General features: G+C 28.6%; 1 protein-coding gene across 11 annotated transcripts in view; it reads left to right on the top strand.

Moving 5' to 3' along the window:
* Positions 1-517: 517 nt before the first annotated feature.
* Positions 518-20,392, top strand: part of LOC145950664 (naringenin 8-dimethylallyltransferase 2, chloroplastic-like) — a 33,428-nt gene continuing 13,553 nt past the window's right edge. For 5 of the 11 annotated variants that reach the window (XR_014428500.1, XR_014428497.1, XR_014428496.1 and 2 more), the window contains exons 1-5: positions 518-665; positions 780-827; positions 11,010-11,287; positions 11,476-11,559; positions 11,664-11,738. Coding sequence is in view for 1 of the 11 variants with exons in the window: in XM_083062198.1 (XP_082918324.1) it covers positions 614-665; positions 780-827; positions 11,010-11,287; positions 11,476-11,559; positions 11,664-11,738; positions 15,829-15,855 (564 nt within the window). In the remaining 10 variants the exon portion in view is untranslated. Of the gene's footprint in view, positions 666-779; positions 828-11,009; positions 11,288-11,475; positions 11,560-11,663; positions 11,739-15,828; positions 16,037-20,392 lie in introns of those variants that run through there. The other 6 variants (XR_014428505.1, XR_014428504.1, XR_014428502.1 and 3 more) reach the window with 3 other exon arrangements.

Here is a 20,392-nt window from a genome sequence, read left to right as displayed (position 1 = left end):
ACGTAATATATACATTTCAAAATATACTAAAATATGAACACTTTGATTACTTTCAAGTTGTTGTTCAATTTTAACAAAATTTGACATATATGATCTAAGAGATATGAACTTTCAATCTAACGGTTGGATTTTCAAAATTCACATTTAATATAAAATCATTAAGCATTGTAATACTTAATAAAAATTACATCGGTGTCGTTTGAACCCTCTTCATACATATATATATATATATATATATATATATATATATATATATATATATATATATATATATGATTTATCTATTTAGTAGTAGTTAGATAGGGATTGTAGAAATTTATTTTTATAAAAAAAATTGCATATATAAGTTATGCTACTTAATTAAGTTGAATTGTTGTAGGTGTTATAGTAGTATACATTAGTAAACAAGTTGTATTATCGAATATTTAATTAATCAAATAATTGCGAACTGTGACGTCACCCACGACAATCTAGACTTTGAAACAAATTAAAAAATTAATTAAAAATGCGATTTCAACCTTTAATTGATAGGATCAAACTCTCTTAATTAGTTCATAAGAAGGAGAGTTTGTGTTTTGATGAAACTGAACGACAAAAGCTCTTTGAAAAGTTAATGGCTTCTTTGCATCTTGGGTCTTTCCCTGTATCCTTTTCTGTTCCTGCTGGTAAGCCATGAAACTTGTTCCATTTTTTGTGTAATATTTCTGAAAATTTAAGATGTTTGTTCATTTTCTGAAAAGAAATTTGCTGCGACTAACGTGAAGAGACATTATTTGCAGTTGGAAGTTATGGGAGGACTAAAAAATGCGCCAACAGTTACTATACAAGTATGTTTATTTATTTATTTCCATCTCTTTGGACAAAAAATTTATTGCAATGTTTCATTATGTTGATTTTGTTCACCAGTACCTTTAAGAATCCTTCAGTTTTTTTAAGAATGTGAAATAGAAGGGCTCTTGCTCTATCAGTTTTTCTATAAGGAGTAGACAGCCAATGAGCCAAAAAGGAAATTTTACACATGTAATTTGTTTTTGATTTGTTTTTTACTTTTTCACATACATAAGTGGTTATAGATTAGATAATATTACTGATTTAAATTATTTAACTTTTTAATTATCTTCCAATCAATTTAGTTTAAAATTTAAATATGGTCCAATCCAATATAATTTATTGCAATTTGGATTATTTATTTTTTTTGGTTCTCTTCAAAATATTAAATAAATTGTAAGATGCACAATAAACATAATAAAAATAATTAAAAATATCACGTATATTATCTACAAGTCATTATATGTATAGATTTTTTTTTCAAAAATTGTATGATATTTCTATTTAAAGTAATCAGAATTATAAACTCTCCTACTCATAAGCATAACTTTAAATAAGTCAGATAAATTTGTTCAATTTTTTTTTTTTTATGGGGAGGGGGTGATTTTTATAATTTGCTAACTGTTTTTGTTACAACCTTAGCCCCCAAATGTAGTTTTTATAAAATATTAATTATAGTTATACTAAATAAAACTAGTTAAATTTAATTATTATGAAATAAAGGAAACTTTAATAATAATAAAAAAAATATAAATAGGCAAAAACTTTTACAAAAGTTCCCACTTCTAAAACTTAAACAATAATATAAGTATATAACCAGACATATAGATCAAAATAGCTAATCCTATTACAATGTCAGTCTAAAATAAGCTTTAATAATCAGTTATTTTTTCTTTAAAAATCGCTTGCGAAATCAATTTTAAAATATTCGATGTTGTAGGAGTGACTATTTAAAATTGGGATATAATCAATTTTAAAATGTTAAAAGACAACATAAACCCATCGAAGCAATCTGCGGTGGCGCAATCGAACGCATTTTTTTTTTTTCCACCAAACCTTGCCACACACACCATAATTTATAAGTCACATAATTTTTTTTTAATGAAATGAAGCAACTCATGATGAAACTCGTCCTTATCATCGTTGCGAAGGCCACCAAAGCATCTCTAACATCCTTATAGTGTGTTTGGATGAGAAATTTTACAAATTCAAGGAATTTAAAATTCTTGGTATTTGAATTACTTTGATTTCAATTTCTATCATTCTTAAAATATTTTGTTTGGATAAGTCAATTCAATTTTTTTAAACTTTTAAATTGTTAATTTGGATATGATAATTTGATTCTATCATGATAAAATTATTTTTAAAAATATATTTATATGTTAAGATTTTTAAATAAAATTTTATAAAAATAAATATTAACCAATTTTTAAATATTTAATAATTTTAAAATTTATTAAATAATATTTAATATTTTTTTAAAATATTTTTGAATATTCAATAATTAAAAATATGAAGATATAAGATAAAATATATAAGTGAAATAAGGGGAAAAAAATATGAAGAATTTCAAATTCTTACCTTTTTGGGGGAATTTGAAATTCTATTATTTCAAAGAATTTTACAAATGCTTGGATTTCAAATTCTTTGTAAATTTTCCATCCAAACAAAGTATTTCACCTCAAAGAATTTAAAATTCTTCAAACAAATGAATTACTCCATTAAAATTCTCCATCCAAACATACTCTTAATGTCTGCTATACTTGAAAAATGGGAGTGAGATGGGGTTGGTGAAGAAACTATGATATCTTGATCCGTGGAGGATGGAAGAGACAAAGAACGTGGAAATCTACCAATTTTAAATCCCCTTCTTAATATATTAGTTCTGATTTAGAAAACAATTTTAAAATTGGGTATTAGTATACCTGATTTTAAAAGTCCTCTTTAGGCAAGACCATATATTAAAATCGGGTTTCCTTTATCAATTTTAAAAGTATCTTCTAAATCGGTTATATCACAGCCGATTTAGAAAGTATTTGCTTTAATTTTAATTTTGTCACCGTGTTAGATATAAAATTGAAAATCTAGCTTTCTAGTAACCGATTTTATATTCATGATATTAATCTAATTTTCTACTATTGCAATCTAATCAAAGCAATCTCATAAAATAAAAGTGAAAGTTTAAACTTTTTCTCTATTAGATTTAAACTCATGTACCTAATTTACACCTGAAATGACATTTAGTCCAAATCAAGAACTTACACAAAAAACAGAGGAGTTAGAATGTCTCATACATGTTAAAAGCACATATAGAGAAAGTAAGGTAGATTTAAACACTCACAACCATCATAGCAATACACAAGCAACAACAATTCAAAAATACTTATGTGGACTTGTGCTCTTAACTCTGTATATATGTAGTGTCATTCTCTTCACATAAAACACTTGCAACTATGAGATTGTCCTAAGTACACAAACTAGATCACCACAATGGGTGATGATTTCAATCCACTCTCAACTAAGAAGAAGCAAGGTTAAATGAATCATTTGGTTACTTTCTTCGTTTTTCATGTTGTTTCCTTTTTCTTGTTATATTATTATTTCTCCTAGTTGTTCTTTTTATCTCTAGGTCGTAAACCGAGTCTTCAGCTAGAACCTTAACTCGTATAAACATGAATTATGTAAACTAGAATACACAAATCAGCACAAGATAATAAATACTAAAGAACTATACAAAGACAAAAAGTAAAACTTAATAAGCTATGAACATGAAAATGATAGATATTTGGACACAAGTCCCCAACAACAACACTTGAGACTTGTTGATCCTTTGCCAAATATATCAATATTAATTTATAATCATATCAATATTAATTTATAATTAGTAGTGAGTATGACTCATCTCCACGGGAACTTGGCATAGATTGACCAAATTTTAGATTCAAAACCAATTAAGCATAAATTACTATCCACATTTCTATTGACATATGACACAATTTTTTTTTATAATTTATAATTCAAACTAAATAAGATGCAACAAGTATTAAAATTGGACTTAATTCAATTTATTTAGACGGTTGAGATAAAACCTTACCAACCAAGATTTAATGTACTCCTTAATCTAAGACACATGCTTTGCTCATATTTATTCCAAAAATGTAATTGATATATATTTCTAATCACCGATTCCTTGATATTTAGTTCTAAGCATCTTCATAGATCATCTATCCCTTGCATGACTAATGAAGAAAAGTTGCATGAATTTCATTAAGTTATATGACTAATGAGTTGAACTATATTCCTAGCAATTCATTAGGTGATTCAATTTAGTTATTGATCTAAAGACCTTCTTCCAATCAATCAAAGATCATAGATTATGATACAGACAATCAAGATGAGACAAGCATTAAGTGCATAAGAGAATCACTAATGAAAACTAAATAAAGGCTAAGCATAAATGTATTGATCAAGAGAAATACATGAAGGTTGATTACATTTGATCCCAAGAAATAAGAAAGTTTGTTACTCATACTAAAGAGTGCCAACTCAAGGTTACAAAATGATCTCATCACTTGATTTAACTTCCACTCTTCATGACTAGAAATGATGGGTATCAGTTCCCTCCTAGCACCAAGCTTCAATCCCAGAATGAGAGAGAGAGATAGAGAGAGAGAAAGAAAGAGTTAAAGTGTAGAGTGATATGCCTTTGAGGTCTGAATCTTTCTCCTTTTATAGCACAAGTAAGATGTCATACTTTAGGTCAAAAATCGCTTAGTTAAATAAATTCATTGGGTGAATTTGAGGTTTCTTCACCTTAGGGTAACAAATTCCCCAAACCAAAGAAATTTTGCTAACCATTTCATCTAAACAAAGAAAAAGGCTAGAGAATCAATTTAGATGTTTTATTTTAAATAGATAATTCATGTAAATTTGAAATTTGATTTTAATTTTATAAGTTAAGATAATTATCTACAACTTTTATTTTGATCTCAAGTGTTGGATTAACCATCATTTAAGTCTAAATTTGATAACTTAACATTGGCTCACTAATTTGATTATATCTTGAGTTTTAAACCTCCTTTTTGAGTACTTCCAACTCTATTAGAAAACTCATATTCAAGACTACAATTATTATGAAGACCTCAAAAGCTATTTCAACAATTAAAATTGAGCAAAACCATGGTTAAACTTAGGATGGCTATGTTAAAATTTTTTAGAAACTACACAAGCTTGCTCCATTTAGCATGAGCATACTCCTTTAGCATAACCATGCTTAAATTAAACATGGTCATGGTCACCCCCAACACAACCTTGGTACCTCCTAAGCATAATTGTGCGATAAAAAATAGAGCTCTCAAAGTGCAAACTCAATTTTGAAAAGACAAATTCTTTTCTCCAATTCTTACTCTAACACTATGAATTTCAAAAAGTGTACTAGATTAACACTTAAGAACCCTAAGAAGACAAATAATTTAAGTTTATCTCAATCAACAAACCAATTTGTGAAATTATACAATTAAGCATGAAGATCTTGTTTTCAAAAAATTTTGGGGTGCTTAGAATCTCTTTAGTCATATAAAAAACCTAAAAAAGCTTAAGGATCACTGTGTACTATCCAAAATTCTTAACATATGCCCATACATGAGATAATTTTCATTCTCCCTCTTACCTTAGATGGTGATGTTTAAATCTATAGGGCGCGATCTTTAGAATCCAAAAGTTGCTCCTCAAGTTCTTTAGGCAAGTTCTCCTCTACAGTTCCTCTCAAGATTTAGGAAGAAAAACAAATAAGTCCTAAAGTGTAATATTTTGATCCCTCAATTTTAGTCTCTTAAAATACTAAGTGTTGATTTAGGCTTTAAAATCCAAACTCAAACTTAACTTTATACTACCACAATCCAACCAACCCAAATATTTTATTATCTTTCTATAAACACTCTTATTTTATTAAAACCATCCTTAGTTTAATTTATAAGCCTATCTAAATATAAACAATCCAACTAATAAAATAAAATATATATTATTTAGTTATATTATTTTATTTTTGAAAAATGGGATGTTATAACTCTCCCTCCTTTATACAAAATTTGTCTATGAATTTTACGTGTAATGAACAACTCTAGGTAAGACTCCTTTATCTTGCTCTTAAGCTCCCATGTAACACTTTCAGTAGTAGGTCCTTCCAAAATAACCTTAAATAAGAGAATTTCCTTTTATATAAGTTGTTTAACCCTTCAATCTTTAACTTTCATTGGTAAGGTTTTAAAGGTTAAGTTCCTTTTTACCTTAAGATCATCCAACTCAATCACATGTGGCAAACCATGGACATATTTACAGAGTTGAGTCACATGAAAGACATTATGGAGATTTAAGAGGTTTGGAAGCAAAGAAACTCGATATGCAACTTCACCTACTCCTTTTAAGATTTGATCGAGACTAATGAAACAAGGTGTAAGTTTTTTAGATTTTAAGGCTCTACCAACCCAGTTCATGGAGGGACTCTCAAGAATACATGATCTTCTTGGAAGTTTGAGTCTTTTTTCTCTTATAAATATAACTTTTCTGCTTACTTCGAGCAATTTTCATCTTCTCTTAGATTATCTTGACCTATTTTGTAGTCTATTGCACTACATTAGGCCCTAGCTCAAGGTACTCACTAGGTTTACACAAACACAAGGGTGTCCTACACCTCCACCTATAAAGGTCTTGATAGCGTGTCATCCTAATACTATAATGGTAACCATTATTATAGGCAAGCTCTACCAAAGGCATGGTACTATTCCAACTATTCCCTCAATGTAACACATATGCTCTCAATATGTCTTCTAAGGATTGGGTGATTCTCTTAATTTGGCTATCTATTTGAGCGTGATATGATGAATCAACCTAAGTTTGGTCCCCAGGGCTTAGTACAAACTTGAAGGTATTTGGTATTCCACCTTAGCTTTTTGGCACACAACACTAGTACACATAAACTCATTTATCTCATTTTTCATATTAGGTTACCAAAACATCTTCATAAGGATCATGATACATGTTAATGGTACTAGCTAGTGTGAAAACTAAGCTTACTCCAATGATCTTTCTATTAACTTCCCAAGCTTAGTATTTCTAGGCACACGAATCCTAACTTTAAACCTTAACACTCCATTTTTTCCAAAATTAAAATTACCCATTTCTCCTTACTCTATGGCTTCTAGCATATCTACCAAAAATTGATTAGTCTCCAGACCTTCACTAATCGTCTCACTTAATCACTAGTGGCCTTCAACATTCCAATCTCACATTGTTAGGGTAATTTCACAAGTTAAGCTCATATACCTAAAATCAGTTATCAGATCCATCTCTCTAATCATTAATGATGACACGTGTAAGGATTTTTTACTTAAGGCATCAACTATCACATTGACTATACCCAGGTGATATCTAGGCACAAAGTCATAATCCTTAACAAATTTTAATCACTTTCTCTACTTATGTTCAACTCTTTTTGATCAAACAAATACCTAAGACTCTTGTGATCAATTAAAACCTCAAATCTTAAACCATATAGGTAATGACTCCAAAGTTTCAAAATGAAAATTATAGCAACTAACTCAAAATCATATGTAAGGTAGTTTCTCTCATAGGTTTTCAATCACCCAAAAGTAATAGCTACAACTTTACTCTCTTGCATCAACCACTAGTGCAAAATCAATCTTTTACGTCACCGTTTTCTCGTCAGTCATAAAAACACCCAACATAAAAAATACGCGGTGACATTTTATGTCTGACCCCTTTTGGTCCGACGTAAAAAAGTTATTTTATTCCCCCAACACCTTCATCTTTTTCGTGCGCGCAAGTGTTTTTACATGTTTTCCTCTAGCGGTTTCCTCTGACAATTTCTGGCAACGACAACGATAGTGAGCGGTGACGACAATGACGGTGAGCGGTGACGACAACGGTGGAGAAACCCATTTTTGATTCTAAACTTATCTCTCCAATTGGGTTGAAGCATTTAGGCGTTTTCACGAATTGAGGTTAGTGCTTTCATGTGTGTGTTAATCTTTTTGCGTAAAAATGTTGTTTTACTCCTGCACGCGAGTGTTCATGACACTGTTTTCCTCTCCAACGATTTTCGACAACAGTGGTGATAGACCTTTGGGTGTTTTCCGTTCACGGTGCACGGCAGCAAGACCCATTTTTTATTCTAGACCTATCTCTCTGATTGGATTGAAGCATTTGAGTATTTTTTGGACGTGTTTACGGATTTAGATTTATTTTTTATTTATCTATCAATCATTTTACGTTGAGCATGGAGATGTCCGACATAATTTTACGTCGGCTAAAACACTTGACGTAAATTTACGTCTCCCGCATTAACGTCAGACTTTTTTCCAACGTAAAAAATCTAAAATAACAGACATAAAAGGTCTCTTTTGTGCTAATGAACATGTCTCCTAAACCTATTTTAAATGCTATAGGTCAAAGTGAATCAATTTTTGAAACCTTTTTTCCTATTTGAAAGATAATCAATATTGACTTGTTTACTTTTATTTTATTTTACCTTTTGATAGTAGTTTAACACATTAAAACTATAGTTCATTATGATTTATTAATGATAATCTAATTTTAAATGATATTGGTGTAGCGTTTTATGATATTTTTATTATTTTTAATTTGGTTAAAACTCTTATTTGGTCCCTTATAATATTTTTTTGTTTTAATTTAGTCCCACTTTAATTTTTAGTTTCAATTTGGTCCCTAATAATTTAAATTATTGCAATTTGGGACTTCCGTCCAAATGATTTAAACGGAGTTAACTGTTGGCCACGTAGATGCCAGGTGGATGCCACGTAGATGCATACGTGGATGCCAAATCTCATGATGAATACACCTGGAATCAGAACGGTCCGTTCTGAAACCAAAACGGCCCGTTCTGATTGAAAAAGTTATGTGTTAATTTTGCAATTGGAACGGGCTGTTCCAAATGCAAATTTAACACACCATGTGTGCATCAGAACGGCCCGTTCCAGAACGCCAACTTCATACATGTGTTGATCAAAATGCCGCAATGTGGTTTAAAAATTGAAAATAAAAATTCATAACATATCATAAATTCAAAGACAGAAACATGGTTGAGAAACTGAAAATAAAAATTCAGAACATAACATATACTAAAAAAGTTCAAAGAAATTACTAAGAAAGGAAATCATCTGGGTAACGCTGAAGGGAAACCCTAAATCACAAAAATTCAGGTTGTACCTCCTCAAGAACAGGTTGTTATTGTTGGGGTACATCATCAATGACTTCAAGGGAAAACATCGTTTCGTTTCATCCTTGACTGTATAGTGTCAATTTGGTTGTAAGTGGTTCACTCCAGTTTGACTAACAATGAAATAAAACCTGCTATACCATTGTCCTTAGTGATACACTGCATCGTCCTTAATAATATACTGTATAGCCCAAATGTTTAGCAATTGAAGTTATCAATCCCCATTGACAATATTACCAAATCTAGTGATTGAAATGCTTTGTAAATTGGGTTTTTTTTTTCTTGCACGATTAACAACATGGGTTCTGGAACCAGAACGACCTGTTCTGAAACCAGAACGGCCCGTTCTAGTTACACTATTGGTGTGTAAATTTTGCATCTAGAACGGCCCGTTCCAGGTACAAAATTTACACACCAAGAGTGCAATCAGAATAGGCCGTTCTGGTTCCAGGTGTATTCAAGAAATTTGGCATCCATCTACGTGGCATCCACCTGGCATCCACGTGGCCAACAATTAACTTCGTTTAAATCATTTGGACGGAAGTACCAAATTACAATAATTTAAATTATTGGAGATCAAATTGAAACAAAAAATTAAAGCGAGACTAAATTGAAACAAAAAAATATTATCAGAACCAAATAAAGGTTTTAACCTTTTAATTATAATGCAAATATTTTTAATCATGTTGTACATATGTAATGTTGTACATATGTAAGTTTGTATTTTTTAAAAATTTCTTTTTACTAATATGGTTATTATTATTTGGTAGGTCAACTTATTAAAACAAAATTTGGTAGATTAACCCACTACCATCAAGGAATGGTTAGGATTTTCAACCCACTTAATCAACTAAGTCAACTTGTCCCGTCTTTTTTGTGTCCACTACAAAAATTAAAAGCATAATTACAATTACTTGGATTGTTAAAATACTGAAGAGGATTTGTGATAAAACTAGTATTTATTTTTTTTACCATCATATTAATGAGAGTATCCTTAGACTTTGTCTGAGTTAGTCTCTATCTAAATTAAGATTATATTTTCAACGTCAAATTTTTTTTTTTTTTAGTAAATCAAAGATTTAAATTCCAGACTTTAAGACTTAAAGACTAATCACAAAATTTAGACCAAACTAACATTTTTTACAATGCTATTAGAGTTTGATTAGATAATTTTTTTTTAAAATAATTTGTATAAAAAGAAAATAAGAAAATAAGCAAGAAAAATGAAACTAGTTTTTGCATAAGTTAAAATATGTAAGTTAAAAATATGTTTCTGAAAACACTAATATAAAAGAATTTTTAAAGATTAGTTTATCCATACATTATGGAAAAAATTATTTTATTTTTTCTTCTCTTGTAAATGATTATAAAAATACTTATTGGAAAAATACTCTTAATTAATTGTGTCAATGTATTGCAGACAAGATTTGTATTCATAAAGAAGCAAGTAGTGATTTTGTGTGTGCTCTTTCCAAGAACATGAACAATGGAAATCATATATGTTATTATAATTTTCTTACTAAATTTTGCTACATGTGTTTATTTTTTTAATAAACTATTAAATTTTCCCTCCAAATATTGTTCTCTTTTCTAAATGGTTCTTAATATGAAGAAACTATAATTTTGATTCCTAACATAATGTAATTTGGAAAAAAAAATTAGAGATCAATTTGAAGACTTTTTTTCTTTCAATTTTTTTTTTAATAATTTGGAATTATTTAATATATGATTTCTGATATTTCTAGAAATACTTAAATATATATATTTAAAAAAAAATTAGTTCAGAAATCATTTGGAAAATAGAATGATACTTCAAGAATGAAATTGATGGTTTACTCTTAATATTTATCCTAAAAGTAAAAAAAAAAATAAAAAAAAATCTCTTTCCAATCTCACTGCTACTAACATTCAACATTTGATATTATAGGTTGTTACGTAACAAAAGCTTCATGGTGTAAAACTCAGAAAATCCATAATGAATATAACATTGAGAGGCGTCAACAACAACATCATATGAAACATCATTATAGATGCATTGAGGTAGGATCCTCAAGTCAAGAATGTGCTAGAAGTTTTGTTGTGAATGCAGGAGAATCATTTGAATCTGAACCTCAAATTGCCCATCCTAAAAGCTTTTGGGGCTCTACCAAAGATTTCTTGTATGCTTTTTACAAATTTAGTAGGCCGTACGCAACGATTGTTACAGTTAAGTCAAACCTTTTTTCTTGCATTAATCTTTTATATAATATTAATCTAATTCTTTTGTATGAACCTATACCTAATTTTAGGGGAAAAAATTAGAACTATTTACTTATTCCGATTTTAGGGAAAAAAAAGCTGTTACATTCTGAATCTTTTAGAATGATTTACTTAATTAGTTTTCGTGTGTACAGGCAATAAACATAACTTCTGTATCTCTCCTTGCAGTCGAGAAATTATCAGATATTTCTCCAATATTTTTTATTGGTTTGTTGAAGGTGGGGACTCAAATTTGTTGGTTATTTGAAAATGTCCAGCATATGCCATTTGACTCTAACTAACTTCATTAATTAATATTTGTGAATAATTAATTATATTTCAGGCCTTGGCAGTTTTCTTTCCCATGCACATATACAATGTAGGCGTGAATTACTTGGCTGACTTTGAAATAGACAAGGTATTAAACTTACTAGAAATGAATAACATGCTTATAGTTCATGAATTTGTTTTTCCTCTTTTGGACTTCTTTATATAGGTATACTCAACTCAGACCAATTTTGAGTTTTGAAAATTATACTTGGTGTATTTTTATATTGAAATTAGTTCACATTCAAAATTGAGCTTATGCTACTCACTTTTGCCTAATATTTTGAAACCTGTAATTTCTTTTATAAAGTTTGATATAAATAAATTAGAATATATTTTTATTAAAATTAATACGTGATAAACAAGCAGGAAAAATATCTTTATATGGGCAAGGATGAAGTTGTTGTTAAAGCAGTTTATCCAATCAAAATATATATATATATATATATATATATATATATATATATATATCAATCTTTTAATAAATCGATTGTTAAATTAAATATTCTTATCAATGAAGTTTACAATTTTCAATAAAATTTTAAAACTATTTAATAATAAATAAATTTTATTTATTGTTTAATATTTTTAAAATATAAATGAGTCAATTATAGCATTACCTAACTACAAATCTTCAATTTATCTAATTTGTGTGTTTAGTTTTTGAAATAACATATAAAAAGATTAACCATTGGGTCATTAAACTTTAATACATTAAAAGAGTTGTTGAGACAAGTAATTTTTTTTTATATTGATATGATTTATTTTGAAAATATAAATTTCAAAATATTTTTGGTTTAATTTTTGAATACTGTAATTTCATTTGAATATTTTATCTAACTTTATGTTAAGTAAATCCCAACTTGGTCACCAGACGAACCTTGGGTGGGAAAAAAAATGTTCATGTACAGATAAAATCCCTAATAGATTCGATTTAGATAGTTAAATAGGTAGCTATGAGTAATTTAAATGGATTTTCCTTGGTGATCACGATCATCCCCTGGTTCTTTCTTGTTGAAGCTAATGCTGCCCAACAAATTTCTTGGCCTTCATCGAGCATATGAGGATAAAATAGTAATTTATGAAAGATTACCCTTTGGGCATGAGGTTGTTCTCAAAGCAGTAGAGTTACTTTAGTGGGTGTTGGAGTCAATGTGAATGACACTTCACTGCATCTACTGTGAGAACAGGCACAGAATAAGGATGAGTAACCAAAATTCACTTTGGTTCTATCTAAGTTTCAAGAAAAGAAGCTTAGGCTAACTAAAAATGCAGCGACAATAGCAGTTCCTCCACCCTAAACCCGTGATCGGACAGAAAAAAGCAGTTTTGCGTGTGATGAGCCAACTCATTTTTCTTATGCATATTTATGCCAAACTCAAACCTAACCTCTTGTTTATTGCATAGCCTTGGGTGAGTCAGAATGTTATCTCACCTCGTTTTAGAAGGTCTTTGGGATTCAAATTCTTTGCAACAAATGAAAGGGGAGACAAAGTTCCTAATATGTGGCCTTGTTGCGTGAATTCTCTTAAGAAGTTGGAATGAAAGTAAAGTTCTACATCATTCAAATAATAGGATAGACATGGGGATACAGATTTATATACATGTAATTGTTTCCATTGGTAGAGAAGCTTTTTGAGTAGTATTCAAAAGCAAAACTGGGAGGACTGAGTCCAAAACAGACAATATCTTACCAATGTGGAGACATGTCTATGTTTGTGGTAACCCCTGAACCACAGCAAGTGGTATCAAAGCTGATGGTTTGAATAGGTGAACGACTCGACAAGTATAATGGTTGGCAAGTGGATCCAAGTTTGGGATCTCTTGTGTCAAAAGTCTTTCTAACAGTGAGTCCATGTGGAAGAGAGTCTTCCTAGTAACATAAAGGGTTAGAAGGTGTGTCTCACTATCATGAGGTAATGATGGAGCGACGGTGCAAACACTTAGAGCGCGAGTGAGCTTTATGGCACCATTAGATAATACTCGTGGATCAATAGTTTTCGCTGTTGGGGTTAAACTATGGTCCTTTGTTTGAGGGGAGGATTATTGGGATGCAAGCAAAGTCTCAAATCATTCAAACAATAGGATGCACATGGCACTACAAGAAAAATGATGAATTTCAATAAACAAATTGCGACGATTATCCTGAAACCATCGTCGCTTTAATATTGTAACCCTTCATACGACGGTTTCTCCCAACCGTCGCAAAATTTTTCAACATTGCGACGGTTCGTGCGATGGGGTCAAATAACTGCCACAAAATTTATCTATATTGAGGCAGTTTATAGTAAACCGTCTCAATCTACAAGATAAAAACTGAAATAAAAATTCACACAAAGTCATGTACACTTCAAATTTATATAATTTTACTTTCAATAAAAAATAGAAAAATAAAATCATAATGACATGTAATTACATTTAGAAATGTTAAAAAGGAAAAAAATACTTTAATATTCTATATTAATTTTATTTCTCTGTCTTTTAAATTATTTTAGAATAAAAAAGTTTTATGTTAATCCTAGGAAGCTAAAAATTAATATATATATATATATATATATATATATATATATATATGTGTGTGTGTGTGTGTGTGTGTGTGTGTGTGTGTGTGTTACATTTTTTTATGTGTTAGTGAAATTAATAATACATCTTAATTGTGGATTAAATAAAAAATATTGAAAACTAATAAATAATTTATGAAATTTATTATTTTAATTGTTAATTAAATATGAGATATTTGATAAATTAAATTATTTTTTCACAAATATTAACTTAAAAATCACTTCTAGGTTTGAATATAATACACATATATATAATCCCTATTTAATTAGAATTTAAATGTTATTTTTAGTACAAACTAAATATTATTTTGTTCAAAAATTTCGGTAAAATTTGATAAAGTTTAGGATTAAAAACACATTTAATAGTAGACTAGACCAAAAGTAATATTTTTCTTTTGAAAGTATTATATTATCTTAATAAACTTATATTTTATTAACAATTTTACATATATTTTTGTTTAATATGACATACACAATTATCATCAACAAAATTATATATATATAAATTCCTACTTCCCCATCAGGCTCTGAATATATATATATATATATATATATATATATATATATATATATATATATATATATATATATATATATATATATAGAGAGAGAGAGAGAGAGAGAGAGAGAGAGAGAGAGGAGGAATCAAATGACTTACAAAGTAACTCTTAATAAAGTTACTCCGCTCAATAATTCATGGTGTAAGTTGAATTTTATTGATCTAATTATTAAATTAAAAGTTATTAAATTTGACTAATAATTAATATAGAAAAAATTAATTAGAAATTAAAACAAGGATAAATACATTTTTTCGAATTTTATATCTTAGATTTAAGATAATAAATAAATTAAGTTGATTAATAATTTATTTAAAATGTTAAAATTTAATTTATAAAAATAATATTTTAAAAGAGAAGAGTTATAATAATACCAGTGTAACTTTTACTAATCGTATTACACCGCTCAACAACTTTATATTAAATGTAAATTTTATAAATTCAACCGTTAGATTGAAAGTTTTTTACTCTTAGATCATATATACAAAAATTTATATTAATTTAAGATGATTTGATACTTCATTCTTATAAAACAAAATTGACGTAATATATACATTTCAAAATATACTAAAATATGAATACTTTGATTACCTTCAAGTTGTTCAATTTTAAAAAAAAATTGATATAAATATATAAAGTGATATGAACTTTCAATCTAACGGTTGGATTTACAAAATTCACATTTAATATAAAATTATTAAGCGGTGTAATACTTAGTATAAGTTACGCCGGTATTATTATAACCTTTCTCATTTTAAAATATATAAATTATTATTTAAACTTTTAAATTTATAATAAATAATTTAAATTGTATCGTAATATTAATTTTAAATAGAAATAAGTAGATTGTTAATTATAAAAGTAAGTATATATATAAATAAAGATTAATTAAATATAATATAATTATTATTAGTAATATAATTATTATATATTTATAACGGTTCGGTCACTAGAATGAGAAGGATCCAAAGATAGTATAAATATGAGATTGTATAGTTGAGAATGACTTAAATGAATTAATTTGTACTACTTATACTGACAACATGTATCTGCTTTTTTGTAGCTTATCTCATCAGAACTCCACAATTAAGTGTGTTTGACTTGGAGTAATATAGGGATGGGTGACCTTCTGGAAAGTTTCCCAGAAACTGTGTAAGTAAGGACAAGACATGTTAAAAAGTGAAGTATTGTGAAATAGAATCCTTGAGAAGATCATAGCGACAAAATTTGAGATGTCTATAAAATTTAATAAAATAAAAAATAAATATTTAGCGTCTGATTTAGAGGTAGTTATTGCGTTGGTTGCTGTAAGAGTCGCAATTCCAATTTTACGATGGTTTGTGCAACGATTTCAGTAACCATCGCAAAATTCACTCGTGACGGACATTTTTGCGACAATTGGTGAACTGTCACAATGGTGTCTTTGCGGTAGTTCTAACCATCGCAATGTAAACCATATAACTGTCGCAAAATTGTCATTTTCTTGTAGTGTGGGGACATGAATTTATATACACACGATTGTCTCCATTAATAGAGAGGTCTTTTGAGTGATATCCAAAAGTAAAACCGTGAGAACCAGGTTCAAAGTAAACATTATGTTATCAATGTAGAGACATGTATATGTGTGTGATAATCCCCAAACCACAACAAATTTGATATAAGGATGGGAAAAAGCGAACTAGGTTTGATTTCCCTTTCCATAAAAGGTGGAGCAGATTTGAGTTCGAATTTTAAATAGACAAATTTATATTTTTAAAATTAATCTCTATTTTCACTTGGTTTTTGTGGGGTTGGGTAAACCTATGAGGAACCAATCACATTTTTTTTTATAAATTTAATATACTATATATTTTTTAAATGAATTAATTTTAGGTTAATAACTATATTATAACGTAAACTTATACTTATATATAAAAATGATTTCCTATTTTTTTTACATAATTTTTTAATTGTTTTATTCTTAAATTTTTAAATAATAAAAAATAATATTAAAAATTAACTATTCTTACAAATTCAAGACTTAAACTTGAAATCTCAAGGTTTTTGAAGGCTAAATATACACTAATCGATTCAATAAAGATTGATAATTCCTAAATATCTTTAAAAAAATATAAAGATACGGAATATTTTGACCCCACGAGTAATATATAAAAAAAAAAATATTTTTCGTTATTGTAAGATAAACATGTTTAATTTTGATTTTAGTTTCTATAAAATAAATTCTGTCTTTCAACCTTTAAAATTTTGAATGTTGTTTTTGGTCTTTAGAAAATGAAGAAATTTAGATTTTGATTCTTATAATTTCTTTTGACTTTCATCTTTCTAAAATCTGAAGTTATTATTTTTAATCTTAAAGTAGATTTTAAAGTAGATAAATAACATTTATCTTAAAAATTTATAATCTTAAAGGTGTCGCATATTATTATATTGTTTGGTGGACATGTTCCTTCCTTAGTTTCTCTAAAAGATATTGTCATGTTGTCTAATGTTCCTACTAAGGAAGAGGTTCAGTTGGCTATTTCCAGTAGGAATATGCAGATGGGATTATTGCCCCGGCCCGATGGATTTGGTGGATTTGTAATGGACAACCTATAATTTCCTACATTTTTTCCTCTACTTGTCTTAGAAAAATTGTTCTTCTCTATCACATGTTGATAACAATTCTATGTGGTAGCTTGGGGATGGTTCTTCTATTAATTTTAGGATCGACAAATGGTTTTCTTAGCCCATTTTTGACCTTATTGGCTTTTCTGTTCACTTTCATTCTAAGCTTCATGCGAGTGTTTTGGATCCTATAGTTATTTTGATGCCTGGTCTCTTCCCTCAATCTTGGGATTTTCCAAATGTTGCTCGTTTAATCCAAAATATTGTTATTGCTTTTTTATTAGAAAGAAGATGGTGCAGTTTGGCATCCATATGTTTTAAGTGATCTATCTTTTAGGGATGTTTAGGCTGAGATCCAATATTGTGGCTTGGCATAACCTATTTGGCCTTCTTGCATTCCTCTAGCTCGCTCTTTCTTGGTTTGGTGGCTTTTCTATGGATAATTTCCTTTTGATGACAATTTAGTGAACAATGATTGCATTTTTGTCTGAGTTTGTTCTCAGTGTGGGATGGCTTTGGGAGACTTTCACTCTATATAAAGTGCAATTTTGCGAGGACACTTTGGACTTGGCTTGAAGCCTTGTTAAAATGACAATTAAATTTTACATCTTTCCCTTTGTTGGTCCAGGCTTCTATTTTTGTCATAGCAAGCAGGTTCAGGATGTCATTGCCTCACTAATAGTTAATCTACTGTGGTTCATTTGGAAAAGTCAAAATAAAGCTAGATATAAAAAATGACCCTTTGACCATTCTCTTTGTTCGCCATAATATTTTTTTTGTTACTACTCTAGCCAGTAATCTTAGAAACAACACCATGTTCAATTCCATGAATGATTTTGATATTCTCCAAGTTTTTCATGTTCTTGGTCACCCATCTTGGGCTCCTAGGATTAAAGAAGTAATTTGGCATCCCCTCTTTTGGGTTGAATCAAATGAAACACCGGTGGAGTTGCTTGGGGCTCTCCTAGTTTGGCTTCGTTTGTGCAAGTATCTTTATAAAAAAACCTAGGTTTGTTAATTGGAAGCTTTACCTTACCTCTTGCTAATTTGCACTCAATCAATTTGAAATTGTTGGTTGATATTACTACAATAGAGATCATTGCCCAAAAGGGTTGGACCACGATTTGGTTATTAGAAAGTGATTCTCTATTAATGGTTTGTGCTTTCAATTCCATGGTTGGCGTGCCCCAGTCCTTCAGAATAGGTTTGGTGTTCCTAACTATAGATTCTCAAGAGTTTTCTTTTTCATGGCCTTCGATTTTGTCCTTCTCATGTTTTTGTTATTTGTTCTCCTTTTATTATATTTTTATCAATAATACTTTGTTGGATATGTATTAATTTTTGGGATGCTTTAAGTTACAAGGATGTTAAACTGATAACTTATATACATAGAAGAGAAATCTCCTTATTCTAAGAGTAAATCTAATTAAAATTATTTTACTTAATGACTTATATTTTATAAAAAAATTTAATGATCCAACTATTAAATTAAAAATTTTATGTATAGATTTAATTAACAAATTTCTAATATATTTAAAAATTATTTGGTACATCATTTCATTAATTTAAATCAATATATAAAATATTTTTATGATTATCCGTCAATTTAAAATATTATATTAAATAAGGCTTAAATAAGAATGTTTTGCAAAAGAAATAAAGTATATCTTAACTAAGTCTTTTAAGCTATTTATAGTAATTACTAAAAAGAAATGGATGTTTTGAGTTGAGTTGAGCTTCCTTCACCTGTATTCTTTATAGAGGTAAACTGGTTGTTGAGACATTTAATACAATATTTAATGTCTTTCAACTCATGAACTTGTTGAGAAAATTAAAAGGCTTAATTGCATTTTTGGTCCTCCTAATTTAGTGTAGGAGTAATTTTGGTCCTCATAATTTAAATTGCTTAATTTTGATTCATAAATTTAAATAATGAACAATTTTAGTCCCACAAATAATTTACCATCCAAAATTTAACAAACGTTAATGATGTGAATTTTATGCTAAATAAATATTAATGATATATCATTTAATTTCTTATGTGTCAAATTATTTAATATTCAAATTTTATAAATTTTAAATTCAAATAACATTGAAAACAAAATGAAAAGGATATTAATATTAATGACAGTGAGAATTTTTCACTAAAATAGAATTTTTTTAAAAAAATTTACCAAAAAAGCACTTGTACCAATTTATTTATCCAAGAAGCACCTTTCACTGTTCACGTTCAAAATTCAGTTCTGGGGGAATCGAATTCTGAACTGTTTAATTTTTTTTTTTGTGTTTTGGATATAAGCATGGTGTAAAACTGGATCCAGAACGGTCCGTTCTCTTTCAGAACGACCCGTTCTTCTTGCAGCCCTTGCAGAACGGCCCGTTCTCATCTTAGAACAGGCCATTCCGGATGCAAAAATACACACATGACGAATGGATCAAAACGGGCCGTTTTGCTTGGACGTTCCTGTGACACCCTCTACCCCATTATTAATATACAACAAATGTAACAATAAAATATTTTTTTTCTTCTTATTGGTTAAATAAAATTTTTCATAGTTGACAAATATTTCAGATATCACAAGGTAGAAGATTCACAATTCGTGCATCAAATTTCAATAATTTAACCGTTGAATTTAAAGTTTTTAAAGTATAAGTCAAGTTTGCAAATTTTAAAAACATTTAAAAACTATTTGATAATTCATTTCATTAACTCAAATCAATGTATAAAATAATTTTATGATTATCCGTTAATTTAAATTAATGAACTGATGTACTAAATTATTTTCATTTTTTTTAAATTTAGAAACTTAATTTATGCATTAAAAACTTTAAATTTAATGGTTCAATTCTTGAAATTTAACGTAAAACATGAAATATTGAACGAAATAAGTGTATGTAGACTTACCCTTGAAGTAAATGAATCCCAATTTATATATATATATATATATATATATATATATAGAAATTAACTATAAATGTCACTTCTGTAGTCAATTTTTTTTTTGGTACTTTACCCGCACATC

This window comes from Cajanus cajan, chromosome 1 (genome assembly GCF_000230855.2).
Source record: "Cajanus cajan strain Asha chromosome 1, NIPB_CcT2T_4, whole genome shotgun sequence".
Taxonomy (NCBI): Eukaryota; Viridiplantae; Streptophyta; class Magnoliopsida; order Fabales; family Fabaceae; genus Cajanus; species Cajanus cajan.
Note: the sequence above shows the minus strand (reverse complement) of the source record. Positions and strands in the feature narration are given on the sequence as shown.